Source organism: Schistocerca piceifrons, chromosome 2 (genome assembly GCF_021461385.2).
Source record: "Schistocerca piceifrons isolate TAMUIC-IGC-003096 chromosome 2, iqSchPice1.1, whole genome shotgun sequence".
NCBI classification, from domain to species: domain Eukaryota; kingdom Metazoa; phylum Arthropoda; class Insecta; order Orthoptera; family Acrididae; genus Schistocerca; species Schistocerca piceifrons.
In genome coordinates, this window is record NC_060139.1 from 1,025,376,735 (window position 1) to 1,025,401,348 (window position 24,614).

General features: G+C 41.5%; 1 protein-coding gene across 1 annotated transcript in view; it reads right to left on the reverse strand.

Annotated features, from left to right (window-relative positions):
• The window catches only part of LOC124777614 (mitogen-activated protein kinase kinase kinase 7-like), a 157,388-nt gene that overhangs the window by 51,933 nt on the left and 80,841 nt on the right, over positions 1 to 24,614 (reverse strand). Inside the window, exon 9 of the mRNA XM_047253076.1 lies at positions 16,662 to 16,857. Coding sequence (XP_047109032.1) covers positions 16,662 to 16,857 — 196 coding nt within the window. The remainder of the gene's footprint in view (positions 1 to 16,661; positions 16,858 to 24,614) is intronic.

The window sequence follows — 24,614 nt, forward strand, 5'->3', positions numbered from 1 at the left end:
ATATCAACAGTTTAAGATGACAAGCCAGTACTATGCAAAGAAGGGAGAGGGCTGAAAAATGGAAGAAATATACAGAGGACTACAACTTTAAGACAATATTATAAAAAGGGAAGAGCAAATAGCTGGAGATAAGTGATATAATATTGTGAAAGTAATTTGACAGAACACCTGTCTACTTCCTAATTTTCTCCAGAATAACTATCGTGTCCCATGGAAGATGCAGGATACAGCCTACAAAGAAGAGCGCTGACCTGTCTAAAATCAGGCACAGCTTAGTAAGGCCAGATACCATAGAGAGTACAAACAACAATGACTATGTTATGCTTTCTTCCTTACGTCACAGAAACAGTTTCCAAGTGGGCATCCACCTGCCAAAAACAGCCAAACAGAACATTATGAAAGTAATGTTCATCATTCACTGTTTTTAGGACTATAGCAGTGTTTAAAGACAGATCAGAGGCTGTGAATGTTTATCTATATTGCTACACACCCTCTTCATATTCTAGTTAACTCTTTGAGCCCCAGTGGTTTCTGCCGCAACTCACCGTTTTATTAATTTTGTTTTGAAGTGCTAGTGCCTTTAGCGTGAAATTGCCAGTCTCACAAAAGCCCTGATTCACAGCTTTTATAGCACTGTATTTCAAACAAAATGAATAAAACAGTGGGTTGCAGCAGAAACCACTGTGGCTCACAGGATCAAATACCGCAAAACATTTTTAATAAAATCATCAAAAATTGTTGCTACTCTGTGCTTCCATTTATTTCTGCCACAGCTCTTGCCTGACCCCACGTGGCTCGGCGAAGAAACTGTATGCTTGCTGTGTGCAAGCAAGCCATTTCGTAACAGTAACCACTCGATGGTAGACAGTTCTTTTTCTGGCACGTTTATATGTTTGACGCCAAGTGCATTTGGTGAATATTATAATAACTATTAACTAGGATCTCCCTTCTGTGTCCTCCTCCTCTTATAAATGCAGTCTGGTTTCTGTACAAGTTGTGATAACTTTTCACTCCATCCATTTGATCTCTGATAACTTTGGGTTTTTCTGAATTTATAAATACTACAAAAGTGGTCTTGTCTTTTTTCAGCCAGTCTTTTGAGACAGTCCTAATGAGGGGTTGTCTTTCTTCAATCTTTTTTCTGAGGTACATTGTAGGATAATGATTTCCTCATTTGTTGATACATTTCTCCAGAATCAAAACTGATCTTTCCCCAGGTAGGCTACTACCAGGCCTTCCACTCTTCTGGTGCCAGAACAAGCTACCCGCCAGAACAAGCTACCCCACACAAAAAAGAGCTTTTGGGTCATTTGGACAGCTCAAACCATCTGTTAACAAGTGTTGTGATAAAATAACAACTCCAAACCTACTACTTCAGTCCTTATACAAATGATAAACTACATCCTGACATGTAACTACTACTCCTTTGAGGGAAAGATGTAACGAATCCACAGTACGAACAAGGGTACCAGCATCCTAGCTTTTGAAAACGTTATGTTTCTTTCTCAGGGAATAAATTCTTGCCCAACCAATCCCTCTTTCCACCCAATGGAAGGAATTAACAGTTTCAAAAACTAGTATAGTTTTTGTATTTTAATATCTGTCTACTGGCAATACTTACGCCCAGAAGGTCGCGTTTAAAGACTCTTCCACGGTTCGTGTGGGTAATAAACTTGTTCGCAATAAGCCACTCACCCAGCCCTCTGCTATGCGACCCAAGCGTAATTCAAACGCTGTACAAAGTAATGTACAGACTGCAAGTGAAGCGGGAGTTGTTGTTCCACCCGCCCAACCCACGAGTTGTCGTAAGCGGCGAACACGCGCTAAACGCGCTGATTTTGTGTCTTCCGCCTCCACTGCACCGATCCAGAGACAGTGTAATAAACTATTTGTGAAGCTACGCATCCAGGATAAGACCTTCAATTTTCAATTAGACACTGGTGCGTCTGTGACTCTCATAAATAGTGCTACGTATGCAGCTATCGGCCGCCCTAAACTTTCAGTGGCAAAACATTCTTTGGCTACTTATAGTGGAGAACGAATTCCTGTGTTAGGTGTATGTAGCGTGCCAGCCACATTCCGTGGCAATACAAAAACAGTTTCGTTCACAGTGCTCCGCGCTACAGACAGTGTAAACATTTTCGGATTAGACTGTTTTGACTTGTTTGGCCTGTCTATCCAAGACAATGTGTTGCAAATTAATTCTGTTGTTGTTCCTCAAGACAGCATAACCGAGTTGTGTAAACGATACAGTGACATATTTAAAGACGAACTAGGTTGTGCTGCGAACTTTGCCGCTCATATTACGTTAAAAGATAATGCTCAGCCTCGATTTTGTCGTGCTCGTCCAGTGCCTCACGCCCTCCGGGCACCTGTAGAAGATGAACTTCGTCGTTGGCAAAACAACGGTGTTATTCAACCCGTTTCAGCGAGCCAGTGGGCTTCTCCCTTAGTTATTCTAAAGAAACCGTCTGGCAAGTTACGTTTGTGTGCTGATTTTAAGTCGACAGTTAATCCTCAGACTGTCGTTGATTCTTTTCCTTTGCCTAGGCCGGACGAGCTGATGGATAAGTTAGGGGAAGCTCGTTTCTTTTCCAAAATTGATCTCCGTGAAGCATATTTGCAATTGCCCCTCGACGAGCAATCACAACAGTATTTTGTCATAAACACGTCGTTGGGGTTGTTCCGTTTTCTGCGTTTGCCTTTTGGTTGTGTGTCAGCTCCAGCTGTTTTTCAGCGTTTTTTGTCACAACTTCTGGCTAATGTGCCATCGTGTTGCAACTATTTACACGATATTGTTGTGTCCAGTCGGACGCCTGCTGAACATTTCCGTAATTTGGAGTGTTTGTTTAAAGTGTTGTCTCAGGCAGGCCTACGTTGCAACATCGATAAATGTTCATTTTTCCTTACGGAGATGGAGTATCTGGGACAGGTTATTAATGCTCAAGGCATTCATCCCTCTCAGTCACATTTAGCAGCTATTCGTGATTTGCCCGCCCCTCGCAATCTGCATGAATTGCAAGCAGTTCTTGGCAAATTGACGTATTATATTAGGTTTATACCTAATGCATCACAGATTGCTGCACCGTTGCATCGTCTCCGCCGTAAGAATGTTCCGTTTGTGTGGTCAGCTGATTGCCAATCAGCCTTTCAGCAGCTTAAAGAGGCTTTATTGAATGATCGTTGTCTGGTCCATTACGACCCTAACAAGCCTCTGGTATTAGCTTGTGATGCCTCTTCTTACGGCCTCGGTGCTGTGTTGTCTCACCGCGTCGGTAACACCGAACGTCCTATTGCATTCGCATCTAAATTGCTAAACAAAGCTCAGTGTAATTATACCCAATTGGACAAGGAAGCGTTGGCTATTGTGTTCGGTGTCACAAAATTCCATCACTACCTCTATGGTAGACCATTCTATTTAGTAACAGATCACAAGCCCCTGACGTCACTGTTTCATCCATCTAAACCAGTTCCTCAGCGGACAGCTCAGAGACTACAACGTTGGGCTCTTTTGTTATCACAATACTGGTATGAGATACTGTATCGCCCTACAGCTCAGCATGCAAACGCTGACGCGCTTTCTAGATTGCCGATTGCTGCGGATGATGTCTTCGATTCCTCTGAAGACTCTTGCCATCAGATTGACGCCGATGAGCATCAATCCCTCCGGGATTTTCCGATTGATTATCGTCAGGTGGCACATGAGACAGCAACGGATCCTCATCTGAGTTTACTATTACGTTTTGTTCAACGTGGTTGGCCGTCCAAGGCAAAGGACATATCGGATCCTGTGGTTCGGCGCTATTATCCGCAACGTCATCTGTTGTCTGTTTCGCACGGAGTTTTGCTGTTACGCACCGAGAATGACCAGCTTCGTGTAGTGGTTCCCCAAGTGCTCCAATCCAAGGTCCTCGACTTGTTGCATCAAGGTCATTGGGGAGTGGTCCGCACCAAGCAGCTTGCCCGCCGTCATTGTACATGGATCGGCATTGATAAGCAGATTACGCAGATGTCTACAGATTGTTCGACGTGTGCCGAACACCAAGCTGCTCCGCCTCAACGCTATTTTGAGTGGGCACGCCCTGCCGGTCCCTGGCAGCGAGTACATATTGATTTCGCTGGTCCATATTGGAATTCTCGTTGGCTCATCGTGATAGATGCATTTAGTAATTTTCCGTTTGTTGTGCCCATGCAGTCTACAACGTCTGCACAAACTATACAGGTGTTGACTTCAATTTTTTGTATTGAGGATCTTCCAGAAGTTTTAGTGTCTGACAATGGTCCACCATTTACCTCTGCTGAATTTGAAAGTTTTTGTTCTGCCAATGGCATTCGCCATGTTCTTACTCCGCCGTTCCACCCTCAATCGAATGGTGCAGCGGAATGTTTTGTACGCACATTCAAGGATCATATGGACCGCCTTCATGCTACGCACTCTCGTCAGCAGGCCCTCATCACGTTCCTGTCGTCGTACCGGACCACGCCACGCGACGGCCCTTCGCCTGCGGAGCTTCTCCACGGCCGTCGTCATCGCACCCTACTACGGTTGTTGCACCCCCCCGGATCGACCCGCCGCTTCTGAGCATTGCACGCGTTTTCATCGCAACGACGCCGTTTTTTTCAGAGTTTATCACGGTCGCCGTCGTTGGGAACGTGGTACCGTGATAAGTGTCCAGGGTCGCGGATTTTATACTGTTCAAGGTGCTACTGGGGTGCACAGGAGGCATCAGAACCAGTTGCGCCGCGCTGGCCGCCCGGATTCTGCCGCTCGTTCTTTGTCCACAGATTTGGTCCGCGGCGGGTTCCAGCCGCGTCTTCCGACTTCGCTGCCGCCCCCGGGGCAGCAGCAGCAGCCGTCGCCGCTACCATGCCGACAGCCCGTCCCGTTGATGCCTCCCGCGCAGCTTCCTCCGGGAGCGCCCCAGGTGGTCGCTCCGGCGCCTGCGGTCCCTCTTCAGTCGCCACTGCCTTCGGAGCTGATGGACATTGACCCCTCAGCCGGGCCGCCTTCCCAAGCAGTGGCTGTGCAGCCTGTCCTGCAGCCGCTTTCCTTGGGCACCCCCAAGGAGTCTGACACCGCAGCGCCTTGTCCGGCGCCCTCTCAGCAGCCGTCGACGCAGCGTCAGGAGACGCTGCCTCTCTTCGTGGGTCCCGACGCCCCGTCGCGTCCAGTACCAGAAGCTGCGCCCATGGTCACAGGCGTGCACCCTGACCTCGGTTTTCAGTCGGTGTTTCCCGAGGCCCCGCGCAGCCAATGCTTGGGTGCGGACCGCGGACTGCCACCGACAACAGTCTCCGCCCCGTTTTCTTCTGCTACGCCTGCGGCCAGACCCCTCCCCCGCCGTCGATGCTCGCCACGTCGTTACTCAACAACGGTGCGGCGATTTGGGGGGGAAGTGTGTTATATCCTAGCCAGTAATGCCACCCGAGCCCGCTGCCAAAAGGTTGGCAGCATCAAAGTCCGGACGCCGTCCGCATAAGCAGCGCCAGCGAGAGGAAATCGCCGCAAGTCTGCGCGCGCCACCGCTGGCTTCTGGCTTCTTAAGCGCTGGAGTCGCGAGCGCTAGGACAGTTCTGTATTCGCCGCTCAGTTGTATACTCGCCACCGAATTGTGTACTTGCTAGTCAGTTGTGTGTTCATCGCAGCAGAGTTGTTGTTTGTCGTCAGCCGACGCTGACCTAGCCGCTCCGACTCGAACTAGACAGATTTCTGTAGACACCGAGTTCACTATTGTGTTTCTGTATCTTCATCAATAAAGATAAGTACCGACTTTTATTTAATCAGAGTGTTTGGGGTTTCATCTTTCTGTTTACTGTTCCAGCGGACCGGTCGGCCCGCTATTAAAAGTGTGGCGGTGACTTCGTAAGCCATTTCTACAGCCAAGTGTTTGTCGCTACGAACACCGCCACAAAAGACATCATGTATTATGTGTGGTTCTTTAAAACCCTTTAAACAGTGTTTCTTCCATACGATTATTAAAATTAACTACTATGTTCTTGGATCACAAACTTGAAATAACAGACACACTTTTGAGGGAGTATGGTAAATATACACAACTACAGTTTCACTGTGTAGTGGAGATTGTGCTGAAATGAACTGTTTTGAAAGACAAGACTTGTGTAGTGGACCATAAGTGATAACCAAGTCACTAGTTTTATAGGCAATGCTCTACAAATAAGTCAAATGATCAATGAAAAAAAAATCATAGCTTCAATTTGCCTTAAATTCTCTTCTACATACCCAAATTCCACAGAAGCTCACCTGCGTACTGGGAGAAATGACATGGCAAAATGGATTTACCCACCCTTTATTTAGAATTGGTACCAGAACGACACTTTAGTTCAGCAACAGAGATTGCAGTATGACAAGCCTAGCACACAGATTAAAATTACATGGTAAACTGTGGGATATACCTAGATCTTTTGCTTTCACATGAATACTCTCTACCATGTGAGCTAATTGAATAATCCACCACAAAGAGATACAGAGAGATTAAAGCTTCATTCAGTTCACACACACACACACACACACACACACACACACACACAATACTGTATTTATCTAATTATAAGACAAGGTTTTTTCCTGAATTTGTCATTTGAAAAATCCGGGGTCATCTTATATTCACAAATTAAACTATTGCTACAGAGGTCAATGTTTTTACATTGTTTATATATAAAAACAAAGATGAGGTGACTTACCGAACGAAAGCGCTGGCAGGTCGATAGACACACAAACAAACACAAACACACACACAAAATTCAAGCTTTCGCAACAAACTGTTGCCTCATCAGGAAAGAGGGAAGGAGGGGGGAAGACGAAAGGAAGTGGGTTTTAAGGGAGAGGGTAAAGAGTCATTCCAATCCCGGGAGCGGAAAGACTTACCTTAGGGGGAAAAAAGGACAGGTATACACTCGCACACATGCACATATCCATCCACACATACAGACACAAGCAGACATATTTAAAGACCTGGTTTGTTGCGAAAGCTTGAATTTTGTGTGTATGTTTGTGTTTGTTTGTGTGTCTATCGACCTGCCAGCGCTTTCGTTCGGTAAGTCACCTCATCTTTGTTTTTATATATAATTTTTCCCACGTGGAATGTTTCCTTCTATTATATTTTAACACTGTTTAGTAGATTAATATAGGGGTTACCTCACATTTACAAATGAAGTTTTGAGTACTGAGGTTTCGTACAAATTTATTTTGAAAAATTCTGAAGGGTCGGACTTCGCAAACAATGCTTTCGTTCGAATAAGATGAAGACTTTCCGATACAGTATTGACATTGCTCGAACAAGCACGTGACATTAGACTCATGGTGCTAGTGCAAGGGATAAGCGAGAAACTATGAACTAGCCACAACAACCTAATGCTCTGCTTACAAGATTGAAAATTTTGTGAAACACAGGAGGAAATAGCATTAAATTCTATCAACTTACAAACTTTTGTTGTATTTGTACAGTTTTGCAATAAAATTTCTCTTAGGTGTGTGTTCTTGTTGTGGTCTTCAGTCCACAGACTGGTTTGATGCAGCTCTCCTTGCTACTCTATTTTGTGCAAGCCAGCCTCTTCATCTCCGAGTAACTACTGCAACCTACATCCTTCTGAAGCTGCTTAGTGTGTTCATCTCTTGGTCTACCTCTACAATTTTTACCCACCACTTTTCCCTCTAGTACTAAATTGGTGATCCCTTGATGGTTCAGAATGTGTCCTACCAACCGATTCCTTCTTCTTGTAAGGCTGTACAACAAATTTATCTTCTCCTCAATTCTATTCAGTACCTTCTCCTCATTAGTTATGTCATCTACTCGTCTAATCTTCAGCATTCTTCTGTAGCACCACATTTCGAAAGCTTCTACTCTCTTCTTGTCTTAACTGTTTATCATCCATGTTTCGCTTCCATAAATGGCTACATTCCATACAAATACTTTCAGAAAGTACTTCCCAACACTTAAATCTATACTCGAAGTTTCTCTTCTTCTGAAAAGCTTTTCTTGCCATTGCCAGTTCACATTTTATATCCTCCCTACTTTGACCATCATCAGTTATTTTGTTTCCAAAATGGCAAAACTCATCTACTATTAAGTGTCTAATTTCCTAATCTAATTCCCTGACTTAATTCAACTACAAGGGCAATTCGAAAAGTAAAGATACAATGGCTCGCAGTCCTTAAATAGAACATTTATTTAGGAAATGTCAGTTACATCTTATTAACTGGATTATTTGTTATTTTTCGACATAATCAACCCCGTTACCCAAACATTTGTTAAGTCGGTGCACAAGCTTTTGTATCCCACAGTCATAGAAGGTTGCCGCCTGTTGTCGGAACCACATTTCAATTCATCTTTGATCTCTTCATCGTCGTGGAATGATCTTCCACTAAGATGTGACTTCAGGTAATAGAAGACATGGAAGTCGGTGGGCGCAAGGTCCGGGCTGTATGGCGGATGGTCCAATACGTCCCATTTGAATTGTTTGAGTAGTGCTGTGGTTACAAGCGCTGGGTGAGGCCGAGTGTTGTCATGAAGCAAGCGGACTCCACTTGTCAGCATTCCCCTCCTGTATTTGTTTTGAATTGCCCTTCGAAGATGTTTCAAAGACTGGCAATATGCAGCAGCATTAATTGTCGTTCCAGGATGTATAAATTCCAACAGAAGAATGCCTTGTCTGTCCCAAAAAAACAGAAGCCATGATTTTCTTCGCTGAAATCGACGTTTTGTATTTCTTGGCTTTTGGTGAATTCGAATGGCGCCATTGCATTGATTGTTGCTTGGATTCAGGTGTATGGTGATAAGCCCACGTCTCGTCACCTGTCACAATGTGATCAAGGAACTCGTCACCTGCTTCAGCATAGCGTGTGAGGAAGTCAAATGCAAAGCCCATCCTATTCTTTTTGTGTTCTTCCATTAACAGTTTTGGAACCTAGCGTGCACACAATTTCCTGTACCCTAACTTGACAGTCACAACGTCATAAAGAGTTGTCATTGACACGTCTGTTATGATCTGATGCAATTCTTTCAATGTGAGACGTCTATTCGCATGAATTGCTTCCTCCGTTCTCCGAAGAAGGGCATCAGAGATCACAGATGGCCGACCTGTTCTTTGTTCGTCATGAACATCAGTCCTACCTTCAGAGAAATGACGACACCATTTCGTTACATTTTGTCGATTCATAATGTTCCCATAAACAGCAACAATTTCTTTGTGAATATCCGTTGGTCGCTGACCTTTTGCATGAAGAAAACGTATGATGGAGCGCACTTCGCATTTGGCGGGATTCTGAATCAGTGCAGCCATTTTAAACACGACCTACTCCAACCAGAAGCAACGTTCAACTGCCAAACAACCGCGAGGAGAAAGCTAACGGTTCAAGGTTAATACCAGTGTTGCCAACTTGCTCGCCAAAACTCTTCTGTTCCTCTGGCGTATGGTGTATCTTTACTTTCTGAAATACCCTCGTACATTCCATTATTCTCATTTTCTTTTTTTGATGTTCATCTTATATCCTCTTTTTAATACACTGTTCATTCCGTTCAACTGGTCTTCAAGTCCTTTGCTGTCTGTTACAGAATTACAATGCCATCGACAAATTTCAAAGTTTTTATTTCTTCTCCGTGGACTTTAATTGCTACTCTAAATTTTTCTTTTGTATCCTTTACTGCTTGTATCAAAATACAGATTGAATAAAATTGGGGACAGGCTGCAATCCTGTCTCACTCTCTTCTCAATTACTGCCCCCCTTTTGTGTTCTTCGACTCTTATAACAGCCATCTGGTTTTTGTACAAATTGTAAATAGCCTTTCACTCCCTGTATTTTACCCCTGCCCCCTTTAAAATTTGAAAGAGAGTATTTCCAGTCCACATAGTCAAAAGCTTTCTCCAAGTCTACAAAGGCTATAAACATAGTTTTCCCTTTCCTTAACCTATCTTCTATGAGAAGTCGTAGGGTCAGTAATGCTTCGCGTGTTGCTACATTTCTCCGAAATTCAAACTGATCTTCCCCGAGGTCAACTTCTACCAGTTTTTCCATTCTTCTGTAAGGGATTCGTGTCAGTATTTCACAAATGTGACTTATTAAACTGATAGTTCGGTAACATTCACACCTATCAGCACCTGCTTCCTTTAAAATTGGAATTATTATATTATTCTTGAAATTTGAGGGTATTTCGTCTGTCACATACATCTTGCTCACCAAATGGAAGAGGCCTGTCCTGGCTGGCTCTCCCAAGGCTATCACTAGCTCTAACAGAATGTTGTTTACTCCCAGGGCCTTGTTTCGACTCAAGTCTTTCAGTGATTTGTCAAATTCTTCATGCAGTATCAGATCTCCCTTCTCATATTCATCTACATTCTCTTCCATTTACATAAAATTGCCCTCAAGCACACCACCCTTGTACCCTTGTACAGACCCTCTATGTACTCCTTCCATCTTTCTACTTTCCCTTCTTTGCTCAGGATTTTTTTTTAATATATATTCATACAGGTAGTTCTCTTTTCTCCAAAGGTCTCTTTAATTTTCCCGTAGGAACCATCTATCTTACCTCTAGTGATTTATGCTCCTACTCCTTACTTTTGCCCTCTAGCCATTTGTGCTGAGCCATTTTGCATTTCCTGTCTATCTCATTTTTTAGACGACTGTATTGCCTTTTGCCTGCTTCATTTACTGTAATTTATATTTTCTCCTCTCACTGATTAAATTCTATATCTCCTGTGTTGCCCAAGGATTTCTACTGACCCCTTTCTTTTTACCTACTTGATCCTCCGCTACCTTCACTATTTCATCTCTCAAAGCTACCCATTCTTTTCTGTTGTATTCCTTGGCCCCGTTCTTGTCAACCGTTCCCTCCTAATGCTCCCTCTGAATTTCTCTACAACCTATGATTCTTTCAGTTTATCCCGGTCCCATCTCCTTAAAACCTGCCATTTTCGCAGTTTCTTCAGTTTTAATCTGTAGTTCATAACCAATAAATTGTGGTCAGAATCCACATCTGCCCCTGCCCCTAGAAATGTCCAACGATTTCAAACCTGATTCCGAAATATCTGTCTTACAACTGTATCATCAATCCAAAACCTTACGGTGTCTCCAAGTCTCTTTTACTTATGCAACCTTCTTTCAAGATTCTTAATCCAAGTGTTACCTACGATTACATTAGGCTCTGTGCAAAATTCTACCACGCGGCTTGCTCTTTCATTCCTTTCCTCCAGTCCATACTCACCTATTATTTTTCTTTCTCTACCTTTTCTATTATCGAATTCTAGTTCCCCACGAGTATTAAAGTTTTGTCTCCCTTAACTATCTGAATAATTTCTTTTATCTCATCATACATTTCCTCAATCTCCTCCACATCTGTGGATCTAGTTGATAAAACTTGTACCACTGTGGTGGGTGTGGGCTCACATCTATCGCGGCTACAATAACACATTCACTATACTGTTCATAGTAGCTTATTCATGTTCCTCATACATGTAGGGATACCACATATAATCATTTATGCTGATTTTCAAGTAAAGGTACCATTCAAAGGAGAAAAGCTTGTTCTTCAAAAACCATTACTCGATTCTGAACCGAAATCAGTTTCTATTTGGTTACGAGAGACTGCAATGATTTACCAAGTGAGTTGCAAATGAGAAATTCCATCACTATTTGTGTAATAGAACACCAGGAAAAACATCATCAGCATTTACTCAGCTTCAGAACAAGGTGGTGACATTCAGATGAAACGAAAAAGAAAATTAATCAAGAATTGAATGCCTAACAGATGAAATAAATTGCATTACAGAGACTGCAATTGTTATCGCAAGAATAAATTACAATGGAAACACGGGCTGCGGATATAGTATAACAGACTTCACTAGGTCACAGGACGAGCGAAAAGTCGAGAACTGAACTCAATTGTGATTACGATCTTTTATTTACGTACTAGTTGCTATTGTTGTGTATGACCCGCACCCTAGAAGATACTGTTGACTGTGTTTTGCTTTTGTTCAAGCACAGCATTATAGAAGGCTTGGAGGGGGAACAGTGACACCAGCTTGGCTGAGGCTGAGAACTATGATGAGTGGGAGGAGGGGAGTGGAAAAATTTCGTCATGCTGCCAACCATGGGAATCTATACCATGTACTTTGGCTTTTTCTGAACACTTTTTAACTTCAGTTTGCCTGAATCCATTTGTACCCGTAATCAAACTACTTTAAAATCTGACAAATAGTCAATAATAGCATACATTTCTGCAGGAGATGCTTAAAGTCTAGATTGGGTCCAGTGGCATACTTACATATTTGATGCAATGATGTTGTCGATGCTCACTGTGGGGTATGAGGGGAACAATAGGGGGTGTGACCGCTTCTGGTTCTACTCAAGCAACGAGAGAGCGGCAGATTGACTGAGGGACATTGTAACATTCACATCAGCATAGAAACAAAATCTGCGGTGTGTTTAAAACACAGTTGTTCTCAGGTCCCACCATAACCATAACCTCAGAAACAGGAATATATTTGGAAGAAATAGCTGAATATTTGCGACAACGATAATATAAATAAGTTTCAAAGCAGCTGTCCTGTTAGGATGATGTGAATGTTGATGATTAAAAATGGTGATACCACGGATGACAGTAAACAACAGACAGTGAAGGTAATGTAAACTATTTCTTTTTGTTTATTTTATTTCTTCTCGTATGATCAAAATGTAGACAGTGAATAATGGTACACATTTAGAATAGATGCAGTGTTAGCTTTTTAAGCTGATACCTTACATCTATAAAAATTGTAATTTTGATTAATCAGAATGTTTCAAAAATAATTTTTTTCTCAAGGAGCCCTTTAAAAAAAAAAGGGGGGTCATCTAATACTCGGGTAAATACAGTACTTATCTTTCAGAACAGTTAATGGTATGTGACACTCATGAAAACCAAGGAAGAAAGCAACAATTTGTGAGGCAAAGCTCATTGTTCCCGATGAAATAATTAAGATCTTAAAGCAAGATAATTAGGAATTTTTACTCAGTGTGGCAATGTGATGGAGGCAAAGTGAAGAGTCTTCCCTAAAAAGGTCGCTATAGTTCACATCACAAAATGCCTCCTAAGTGAAGTACTTGTACTGCTTTCAATTTCTTTTCATATAGCAATATTTTCAAGTCATCCAATGTGTTCCATCAGTTACAGTAAAGATCTTGGTACCTAAAGGTTAATATTCAATTATTATGCATCACCAGGAAGTTCTATGTTGTCTTCAGGTAAGTATTTTGGAATCTTATCTGCACAAGGGATATCTGTGTTTATTTTCCTGCCTCTTACTCTCAACTTACGCTCCTGTTCTTTGTATGCCATCTGAAACTGCTATGTACAACATCTTACGGCCTGGGGTTGGTTACAGGCATTCTGTTACAAAACATCCTGGCTCACTCCAAGTAGACTCAACCTGCCAGACATGCACACAATTCCTCCTAAATAGATGTTGGAAACTTCATTGTGAGAGCCTGTGAAAGAGGTTTAACTCAAAAAGGACACAGCATTGTACACACCAGTTGTTAATGACAAACTACCAAATGATGTTATTCTCTGCAGTAACTTTTAGAGTTTATGTTTGTCAAGTGAACAAGGCAATTTAAGGTACAACTGAAGTTTGTTCACAGCCAAGTGTGTCACAGTGGGGCAGAAGCAATCCTCTCCATAGTATACTTGTTCCATTGGGTTCTCTGTTTCTAAAGTGATATGCACAAATTAGTGTTTAGCCAAGGTACAGAGCTGTAAGTATCTGACATCATAACTGCTTCTTAGAGTTCCCAGAACCTGTATTCCACTTATTTCCACTTCCCAAATACACTGCTGGCCATTAAAATTGCATCAAGAATGATAGCAAATACGAAAATTTTACTTATTGTGCTTATACAGCACAGTAGGACACCCACACGATTCAAATTTGCAGTTGATTTGGGAGTATACAAGACGTGATGTAATTCCATGCAGCTTCAAGTCCATGGTAGAGTTCATCAGTCGCAGTGGCTGGTGACTTGTAACTTGCCATTCTCTTGGTAACCCACACCGAAGTGTTTTCGAAAACTGTGCTGGCCAGGATTGAACTTTAACACTATCTTTATCAAAGTATATTGAGACAGCAAGGGCAGCACACGGTCTCGGTTTATCTGGTTGACAGATAATTTAATGGAAACCTTGACGACAGAGCTCAACCACCAGTTTTAATACACCAACAATATAATGGTTTCGTCGCAAATTACCGAATATGTGAACCAAAGGTGTTCATGTAATGTAACTAATGGTACTCCTTTTTATCATGCAACATAATGAGCCTGTATGATGATAAAGGATGTCGTCTGGCAACATTCGGCCTCCTAAGAGCATCAACAACCTGATAAACAATACATCATGCTCCACACAGAACTGAGACTCGTCCGAAAAGATGCTGTAGTGTCATTCTTGTGTCCATTGCTCTCTTGGGTGCACCACTGCCAGCATGTGTCACTCTGCTATCCCATCATGGGAACCTGCAAAACTGTTTCCTTTGCTGATAGTCCATGGTGATCCAGACTTTGTCACAGTGTGAATCCAACATGGCTCAGTGAATAATATGTCTGTCCTCTTGGGCATCAGCATGTGGGGCCTTTTGAGACCCTGCATGATGTTGAGTGTGGCCCGCCTGAACCCATACATTCCATACAAAAATGAGAGAATGTGGGATCTCAACCAATGCAAGCAGCTATATCGTGGAACAATGAACAGCAGTATTGGTAAGGCTTCAATACAGGGTGAGTAAAAGGGGACTTCACAACTCTGGAATGATACAGAAATTTATTGAGATAGAATTGGCAGATGTGTCATCTTGTAGCAAACAGCTTCAAGTTTCACATAAAAGGGTCAAGTGTCACTTCGGTTTGATGTGACTACCATTTGTGATGCGGCAAACATCTCACCAGTAATCAATTTCTTCCCTCACTCAATGCAGCAAATCAAGCGTAACTTGTGCAGCCTCGATTTGGTTTTTCAGGTTGGCTCAATTGTTTGGTATGGGAGGAACATACAAAAGTCTTTAATGAAACCCAAGAGAAAGAAATCCAATGGTATCAAGTTTGGGGAGCAAGGTGGCCATGCGATTGGCCCCTCTTAGCCAATCCACCGACCTGGGAAACAATTACAGAGGAAACCTCACACTTCCGTGAGGAAATGAGGTGGTGCACCATCTTGCTTGTAGTAAACCATATTTCTCAGTGGTCTTCATCAATCTGTGGAATTAAAAAGTTTTCGAGCATGTCCAGATACATAATACCAGTGACAGTTTTCTCCATGAAAAAGACAGGGCAGGACGCTTTCAATTTGCTAAGGGCACTAAACACATTAACTTTGATGTTGTCACGAAAGTTTTCCAGGGTTGTGTGTGGATTTTTATTGCCTCGTTTTCTGAAGTTGTGGGTGTTCACCATGCCACTGATACGAAATGTTGACTCATCACTGAAGATTATTGTGTTCAGGAATATCTTGTCGTCATCTACCCAATGCAACATTTCCGCACAGAATTACCAATGAGCAACCTTAACTGCATCTCTAATATGCTGTGCCAATGTGAATCTGTATGGTTTCAATGTAAACGTCTACACAGTGCTTGCCAAACTGTCTTTTGTGGAATGCCAGTTTTGTGAGATGCGTGTTGCACTGATTTTGAAGTTGTTTGTAACAAAATGACTCATCTACCAATTCTGTAAGTTTCTTCAATAAATTTCTGTATCATTCCGAAGTTGTGAAGTCTTTTTGACTCATTCTGAACTAAGCTTTCAAATGATGAAATGTACTATTAGAAATTGCTCCATCCAATGTGAGGTATAACACTATCTTCTCACAAACAGCCAACATTCAACTGTGATTTATGAAACAGAAACCAGATGAGTCATCTTTTCTTATATTTAGAATACAGATAGTGATACTATCCTACCTATATTGTGCAGTTGGCTAAACTGGTGATAATTTGCATATGCAAGTATGAAGTGCATTTCATACCAATTTGACATCTGTCGCATGCAGCCTTCATGGTGCTGCCATTTTAATGTTGAGCACTGTACTTCACCTTGGGCAAAAATGATGTCATCTACATAGCTAAAATATCTTTTATTATCGCAGTCTGGCTTTATTAATGTAAACAGTTCAGTGAAGTCTCGTTACTTCTTTCTGGATATGTAAACAAAGATCACCACTTAATACACAAAAACAACATGTGTGTCGTGTGCTACTTCTTGATTTATGCATCACTGGACCATAAAAATAACTTAATGTTGCCACATAAATAAAATGTATCACAGACCCAAACAGTCACTGGATTTATAGAACACTTCTTACCTGACCACATATACGAGCTCCCAATGTCCCCTAACCTTATTAGTCACATTCTCTTCTGAGGATTTTACTTAAGGACAGTCTCTATGTAAACAAAATGAATACGTTACCAGATTTAAAGTACAGTAATCTAGAAGAAGCACAATTACTAGTGGAAAGATGTTACTGTGACTCATGAGTTAGGGTAAAGAGGAAACCCTTGCAACGAAGTGTATCACCACCATCACTGGTAAATTACATGCAAATTATAGTCATATCTGCACGACATGTGGTCCTGAGATCTTTTAAGTGTTGATGTATGATCTGCTACTAAATACTTACCACTTGTTGGTGCATTTTGTACAGGCACTGACTTGTCAGACCCAGTTGTCTTCATTATTTCTATAGTGCCAGGTCTTGTCTTCCTCATATCATCATCTGATTGCCAACCTATATACGGGTTGGGTTCCCTCAACCTTATTCCTTCAGTGGATCTTCTGCCTCCATCTTGATCCTTCGGTTCCAGTGTCCAAGGATACTGCAAAGGTAAACATTAAAAATATTATACTTCTACATGATCTGGACCTTGCCGTTGGTGGGGAGGCTTGGGTGCCTCAGCGATACAGATGGCCGTACCGTAGGTGCAACCACAACGGAGGGGTATCTGTTGAGAGGCCAGACAAACATGTGGTTCCTGAAGAGGGGCAGCAGCCTTTTCAGTAGTTGCAGGGGCAACAGTCTGGATGATTGACTGATCTGGCCTTGTAACATTAACCAAAACGGCCTTGCTGTGCTGGTACTGCGAACGGCTGAAAGCAGGGGGAAACTACAGCCGTAATTTTTCCCGAGGACATGCAGCTTTACTGTATGATTAAATGATGATGGCGTCCTCTTGGGTAAAATATTCCGGAGGTAAAATAGTCCCCCATTCAGATCTCCGGGCAGGGACTACTCAAGAGGACGTCGTTATCAGGAGAAAGAAAACTGGCGTTCTACGGATCGGAGCGTGGAATGTCAGATCCCTTAATCGGGCAGGTAGGTTAGAAAATTTAAAAAGGGAAATAGATGGGTTAAAGTTAGATATAGTGGGAATTAGTGAAGTTCGGTGGCAGGAGGAACAAGACTTTTGGTCAGGTGATTACAGGGTTATAAATACAAAATCAAATAGGGGTAATGCAGGAGTAGGTTTAATAACGAATAAAAAAATAGGAGTGCGGGTTAGCTACTACAAACAGCATAGTGAACGCATTATTGTGGCCAAGATAGACACAAAGCCCATGCCTACTACAGTAGTACAAGTTTATATGCCAACTAGCTCTGCAGATGATGAAGAAATTGATGAAATGTATGACGAGATAAAAGAAATTATTCAGGTAGTGAAGGGAGACGAAAATTTAATAGTCATGGGTGACTGGAATTCGTCAGTAGGAAAAGGGAGAGAAGGAAACATAGTAGGTGAATATGGATTGGGGGGAAGAAATGAAAGAGGAAGCCGCCTTGTAGAATTTTGCACAGAGCATAACTTAATCATAGCTAACACCTGGTTCAAGAATCATAAAAGAAGGTTGTATACCTGGAAGAATCCTGGAGATAGTAAAAGGTATCAGATAGATTATATAATGGTAAGACAGAGATTTAGGAACCAGGTTTTAAATTGTAAGACATTTCCAGGGGCAGATGTGGATTCTGACCACAATCTATTGGTTATGAACTGCAGATTGAAACTGAAGAAACTGCAAAAAGGTGGGAATTTAAGGAGATGGGACCTGGATAAACTGAAAGAACCAGAGGTTGTACAGAGTTTCAGGGAGAGCATAAGGGAACAATTGACAGGAATGGGGGAAAGAAAGACAGTAGAAGAGGAATGGGTATATCTGAGGGATGAAGTAGTGAAGGCAGCAGAGGATCAAGTAGGTAAAAAGACGAGGGCTAATAGAAATCCTTGGGTAACAGAAGAAATATTGAATTTAATTGATGAAAGGAGAAAATATAAAAATGCAGTAAATGAAAAGGCAAAAAGGAATACAAACGTCTCAAAAATGAGATCGACAGGAAGTGCAAAATGGCTAAGCAGGGATGGCTAGAGGACAAATGTAAGGATGTAGAGGCTTGTCTCACTAGAGGTAAGATAGATACTGCCTACAGGAAAATTAAAGAGACCTTTGGAGAGAAGAGAACCACTTGTATGAATATCAAGAGCTCAGATGGCAACCCAGTTCTAAGCAAAGAAGGGAAGGCAGAAAGGTGGAAGGAGTATATCGAGGGTTTATACAGGGGCGATGTACTTGAGGACAATATTATGGAAATGGAAGAGGATGTAGATGAAGATGAAATGGGAGATAATATACTGCGTGAAGAGTTTGACAGAGCACTGAAAGACCTGAGTTGAAACAAGGCCCCGGGAGTAGACAACATTCCATTAGAACTACTGATGGCCTTGGGAGAGCCAGTCCTGACAAAACTCTACCATCTGGTGAGCAAGATGTATGAGACAGGCGAAATACCCACAGACTTCAAGAAGAATATAATAATTCCAATCCCAAAGAAAGCAGGTGTTGACAGATGTGAAAATTACCGAACTATCAGGTTAATAAGTCACAGCTGCAAAATACTAATGCGAATTCTTTACAGACGAATGGAAAAACTAGTAGAAGCAGACCTCGGGGAAGATCAGTTTGGATTCCGTAGAAATGTTGGAACACGTGAGGCAATACTAACCTTACGACTTATCTTAGAAGAAAGATTAAGAAAAGGCAAACCTACGTTTCTAGCATTTGTAGACTTAGAGAAAGCTTTTGACAACGTTAACTGGAATACTCTCTTTCAAATTCTGAAGGTGGCAGGGGTAAAATACAGGGAGCGAAAGGCTATTTACAATTTGTACAGAAACCAGATGGCAGTTATAAGAGTCGAGGGGCATGAAAGGGAAGCAGTGGTTGGGAAAGGAGTGAGACAGGGTTGTAGCCTCTCCCCGATGTTATTCAATCTGTATATTGAGCAAGCAGTAAAGGAAACAAAAGAAAAATTCGGAGTAGGTATTAAAATTCATGGAGAAGAAGTAAAAACTTTGAGGTTCGCCGATGACATTGTAATTCTGTCAGAGACAGCAAAGGACTTGGAAGAGCAGTTGAACGGAATGGACAGTGTCTTGAAAGGAGGATATAAGATGAACATCAACAAAAGCAAAACGAGGATAATGGAATGTAGTCAAATTAAATCGGGTGATGCTGAGGGGATTAGATTAGGTAATGAGACACTTAAAGTAGTAAAGGAGTTTTGCTATTTAGGGAGTAAAATAACTGATGATGGTCGATGTAGAGAGGATATAAAATGTAGACTAGCAATGGCAAGGAAATCGTTTCTGAAGAAGAGAAATTTGTTAACATCGAGTATAGATTTAATTGTCAGGAAGTCGTTTCTGAAAGTATTTGTATGGAGTGTAGCCATGTATGGAAGTGAAACATGGACGATAACCAGTTTGGACAAGAAGAGAATAGAAGCTTTCGAAATGTGGTGCTACAGAAGAATGCTGAAGATAAGGTGGGTAGATCACGTAACTAATGAGGAGGTATTGAATAGGATTGGGGAGAAGAGAAGTTTGTGGCACAACTTGACTAGAAGAAGGGATCGGTTGGTAGGACATGTTTTGAGGCATCAAGGGATCACAAATTTAGCATTGGAGGGCAGCGTGGAGGGTAAAAATCGTAGAGGGAGACCAAGAGATCAATACACTAAGCAGATTCAGAAGGATGTAGGTTGCAGTAGGTACTGGGAGATGAAGAAGCTTGCACAGGATAGAGTAGCATGGAGAGCTGCATCAAACCAGTCTCAGGACTGAAGACCACAACAACAACAACAACAACATGATCTGTGGAAAGTAGAGGAAACTAATGGTAGCATTATCTTTTTGGCAGAATAGGTAGGACGACTGAACAATGTGTTTATCAAAAGATGTGGTAAAATGTGGACATCCACATTGTGTAAAAAGTTCATTTTTTATGTTTAACCTCTAACTTTAGTAGTGTTCTGTATCTCTCAAAACTACAGAGCAAAATGGAACATATTTCAGACTGTGCGTACTTTAGTGAACTGTACAGTCTGGACACTGTGGCTAGAGCTTGGAGATATGCACACATACTAGCTTCAATCTGGTTTGTTAAGGTAGGGGAAAAAGTTGATTGAGACTTGCTGCACCTATCTCTGCATTCACAGAGCCTATTCAATGCAGTCCAGAAACACTTAGTGAATTAAGCACACCAGAGGAAAAAACTGTCACCTTAAGAAGACATGATACTAACACCACATAAAACACTGCCTGTGCTCTGATAATCATCTCAAATCCACAAATTTCTTCAAACTGCGGGGATGTTGACAGTTACGTCTCACCTGCAGTTCCTTTAGTATCCAATATTGATTCCAACTCCCTGTCTAGTCTAAGTACTGCTAGGGAAAATATGCCATGACATACATGGACTACAGATGATAACCTTGCTTGCACCTCCCTGATATACAGCAGCCACGGCAAGCAAACAATGTGGTGCTACCCTCTGACAAGTGTTTTAACGCTAAATACCGCAGGCCACCTATTGCTAGGCAGTCTCACTAGTCTCTGAAGCCTTTAGATGTCCCATTGAATAACAGACTCTTGACCTTGCCCGATTTACATTTGTGATTTGGAGTGTCCCTGGACTTTCGTATACACTTACGACAACTTTGGTATGCTCTGGAATTGTTTTGAGTGCCTGCTTACTTTGTTACCTCCACTGTCATTTACTTCCGGAACCACCTGTTTTGTTCTGCCAGTCTCTATGTTAGCAGGAAAGCAAGTTATCATGAACTGTGTTCTACTTATGCAGAGTAGGATAGAAAAGTGGCAATGATAGTTTTCTCACCATGCAACTATTTCAGTGAAGTATGAATCCTGAATTTCAAAACCTGTGGCAGCAGGAGTTGCAACAGCAGGAAAAACACTGGGATTTCCAGCGGCAACATCAACTACAGAAACAGCGAGAAAAACATTAAGAATTCCACGACCAATACTGCTGTTACGGCTGCTGCAAAATCAACAACAGTGGGTGGCAGCAGTTTGCTTGCCTCCACCTGTGACATTTGCTTGTTTTGATGAGCTGCTTCTCTGCAAGGCAAGTCAAATAACTGACCCTGGACATCTGTGTGCACTCTTACCATCTTCTAGCAGTAAACTGTATGAAGTGGTGCAAAAATTATGCCCTCTCCCAGATCCTAGTAGTTTGACTTTTTCTGATGTTTGTGGTTTGCTGAGTGGTTACTACAGTCACTAAATTCACTTCATTGTAGCTAGGCTCAAGTATAATTAATGTGTTAAGCTATCCTACTCAACACTGGCTGATGACTTACCAGGCTTGGCACGCAAGTGTGATTTTTCCTGTAACAGTGTGATACTTCGTATGCAAACACCTTAATCTGTGAGGTTATTATCCATCTCGCTCCTGATTGAGAAATCAATGTGACGGCTTTAGAGGCATCCGATTCCACCTTGAGTGACATGTTAAAAATTGCCAAAGCTTACAAAGTAAGTGCATCAGCGCAAGCTATCTTTCACAATTCTTCTGGTGACGACATAGTCAGTAGTGTTAGTCACCGTTGTGCTCTACAATCAACTGGTGGCTTCCAAGCAATGCCATCATCCGATTTACCAAACCCCCATTCATACGGGAGTGTGCTGACACAAGATTCAGTAGTTAGTGGATCCCCTGCACCCATCTTCGGTAGATGAGCACCAACGGAAGCACTTTATTCACCATCAGTGTGTCCCAAAATGAGTGGGGGCTAATGCAACGTTTTCCTTCCCATCACTGTCAAAGGACACCCAAAAAGTTGGTGTCATCAAAGAATGTCCAAATTGCAGCCCACACCATCAATGATGTAACTGCCATTTCTATGACACCATCTGTTTTGCATGTCACAAACCAAGGCATCTTGCAACTGTCTGCTTTGGCCTGTGTGTAGTAAGTACATCAGTTGTCAGCACACTACATGCTATCTTGCACCCGTACCCATAACAGCAGTACACATGATGCAGCCTCTCACATTGCACCTGGACATTAATGGGACAATGGTGGATTTACAGTAAGACACAAGTGTGGCAGTATGTCTGGTTAGTGTGGACACTTGCCGGAGCACTGGTTCCTTGCAGCTGCAGTCTCCTCAGTAAAAAGAGATGATGCACAATGGCCAGTCGATCCATTGTGAGGGCACATCATAATCCAGGCTAAGTGTAAGAATGTAACTCAGCACTATCCTTGCTAGTAGTCACCACTATTTAGAGTTTTGTGAACATTTTGGTAGTAAAATGAATTGATTTGGACATTGCAAATATCTTTAAAAACAAATTTAAATATATGCCGCTATGCAGTAACAACCGTGTTTGCATTGACCTAGAAGCGTGACATGCGGAAAGAAACAAGGTTTTGCAGTACAACTGAAGGAAAGTAACAGTGTTTAATTTGTAATTACATAAGACAAAAAAACAGCTTTTCTCTGAGTTCCTTTAATTGGTTTTTCGGTTTGTATTTCCGTCTTTGAGAGCATTTTTCCCTGGGAAAGCAAGTGTGTATTAAGTTGAAACTGACATCACGTACTAAGGTCGGTGGTTGCTTGGCGGTATCAAAGTATGAAGCTTGTAAGTGAAGGGAGCGAGGAGTTAGGGTAATTTATGCGCTTGCGATGTGTCTAATTTATGAGATTTTCTTACTGTCACTTGTTTGGACTTGTCCCGTTATAACGGGGCAGCTAGCAAGCGGAGCACAGCGGAGTCGCATGAAAAGTCGCTTGCTAAGACTTGAAGCAAACAGGGAAGCCATGAAACAAAAAATTCTGCATGAAAAATGGGTTCTTGAGGAAACTAAAGAGGCCAGAGTAGCACAGAGGAGCAAGAAAAGGAAGAGACAAGATGAGGAACACACAGATCAAGAATATTATGCAACTGGAGGGTTTTAAGAACAACAGATGTGAGTAACAGATGAACTGTGCCTTTAAACTGAATTTCCAAAGAATCAAATTTTCTGACATATTTATTTTATGCAATTAAAAAAAAAAACTATTTGAGCTAGAGGTCTGAAATTTTTTGTGATATTTCAGGCTATCATTTGGAGAAAGGTAGACTACAGACACCAGCTTACTATCACCAAGAGGAAACACATACCCTTATTAATTATTTGAAAATTACCTTGATTTTAATTGTCTAATTTATGTATTTATAGTATAAAAACTATTGACTGAAATCATTTGATTGTAGTCTACTTTTTATATAACAATGTCATAAATATAGGCACAAAGTTTTAAGCATCTAGGAAAAGTATTTAATAAGTCTATAGACTTCAAATAGGACTGAAAGGAAAAATTTTAAATTACTGACTGACATAAATGTTTATATATGAAAGTTTATACCGAAGCTATTCTGATTATTCTTATACCAAAATCTTCATCCTCAAAACACTTTCATTGTCCTAAAATTTCTTTGCATTCAGAGTTCACATTTTGTAGTTAGACCCTCATAAACTTTTATGAAAATTATTACTGTTTTTCCAGCCGTTCACTGGCAATTTACCTTAAGCCTTACCAGTCTATTTTCTTCCAACTCTTTTCTCTCTTTTATCAAAAGAGGGAACCACTGGTTTCAAAAGCAAACAATTTTACGCTTGTCTACATGTTTGCACCTGCTACTTTCTGTCAAGTACATTTTTCTTTTATCTGTATATAATTTGAAAATTTTTCGGAGAAATATTTCCAACAATAATGTTCAAAATAATAAAAAATACTTGAAATATTTAAACTGATATTGTCTGTGGCAAACATGGACATTTAGCTCTTAAGATTACCTCCCGACACTCCAGATTTAAACACAATCACACTCATACGGTCTACAGAGTATGAAAATAAGGTACTTACATTCATAATGCAATGAAATTACGTTAATGGAAGGAAACTGTTTTACAGTGAGAAAACAAAGACGACCTTCATGTTAGTCACAGATATAAATGTCAAGAGGATTACTTTTCAATACACCACACAGTTAATACAATGAAACATGAAACTGTCATTAATTTATGGTCAACAATAATAATGACAGTGATAATGACATCATCAGTAGGTATGATAGTGGTGCAAAGTACCAATTCAGCAATCAGCAGTAGTAAGTCTGAAATCCGTGGAATCCAGCCACTATACTTCTGTGGAATAGTATTTGGCATTAGACAAGCATTTGTCTTTAGATGGGTACCAGTAGAACATATTCTCTTCCCATGTGCAACTGCT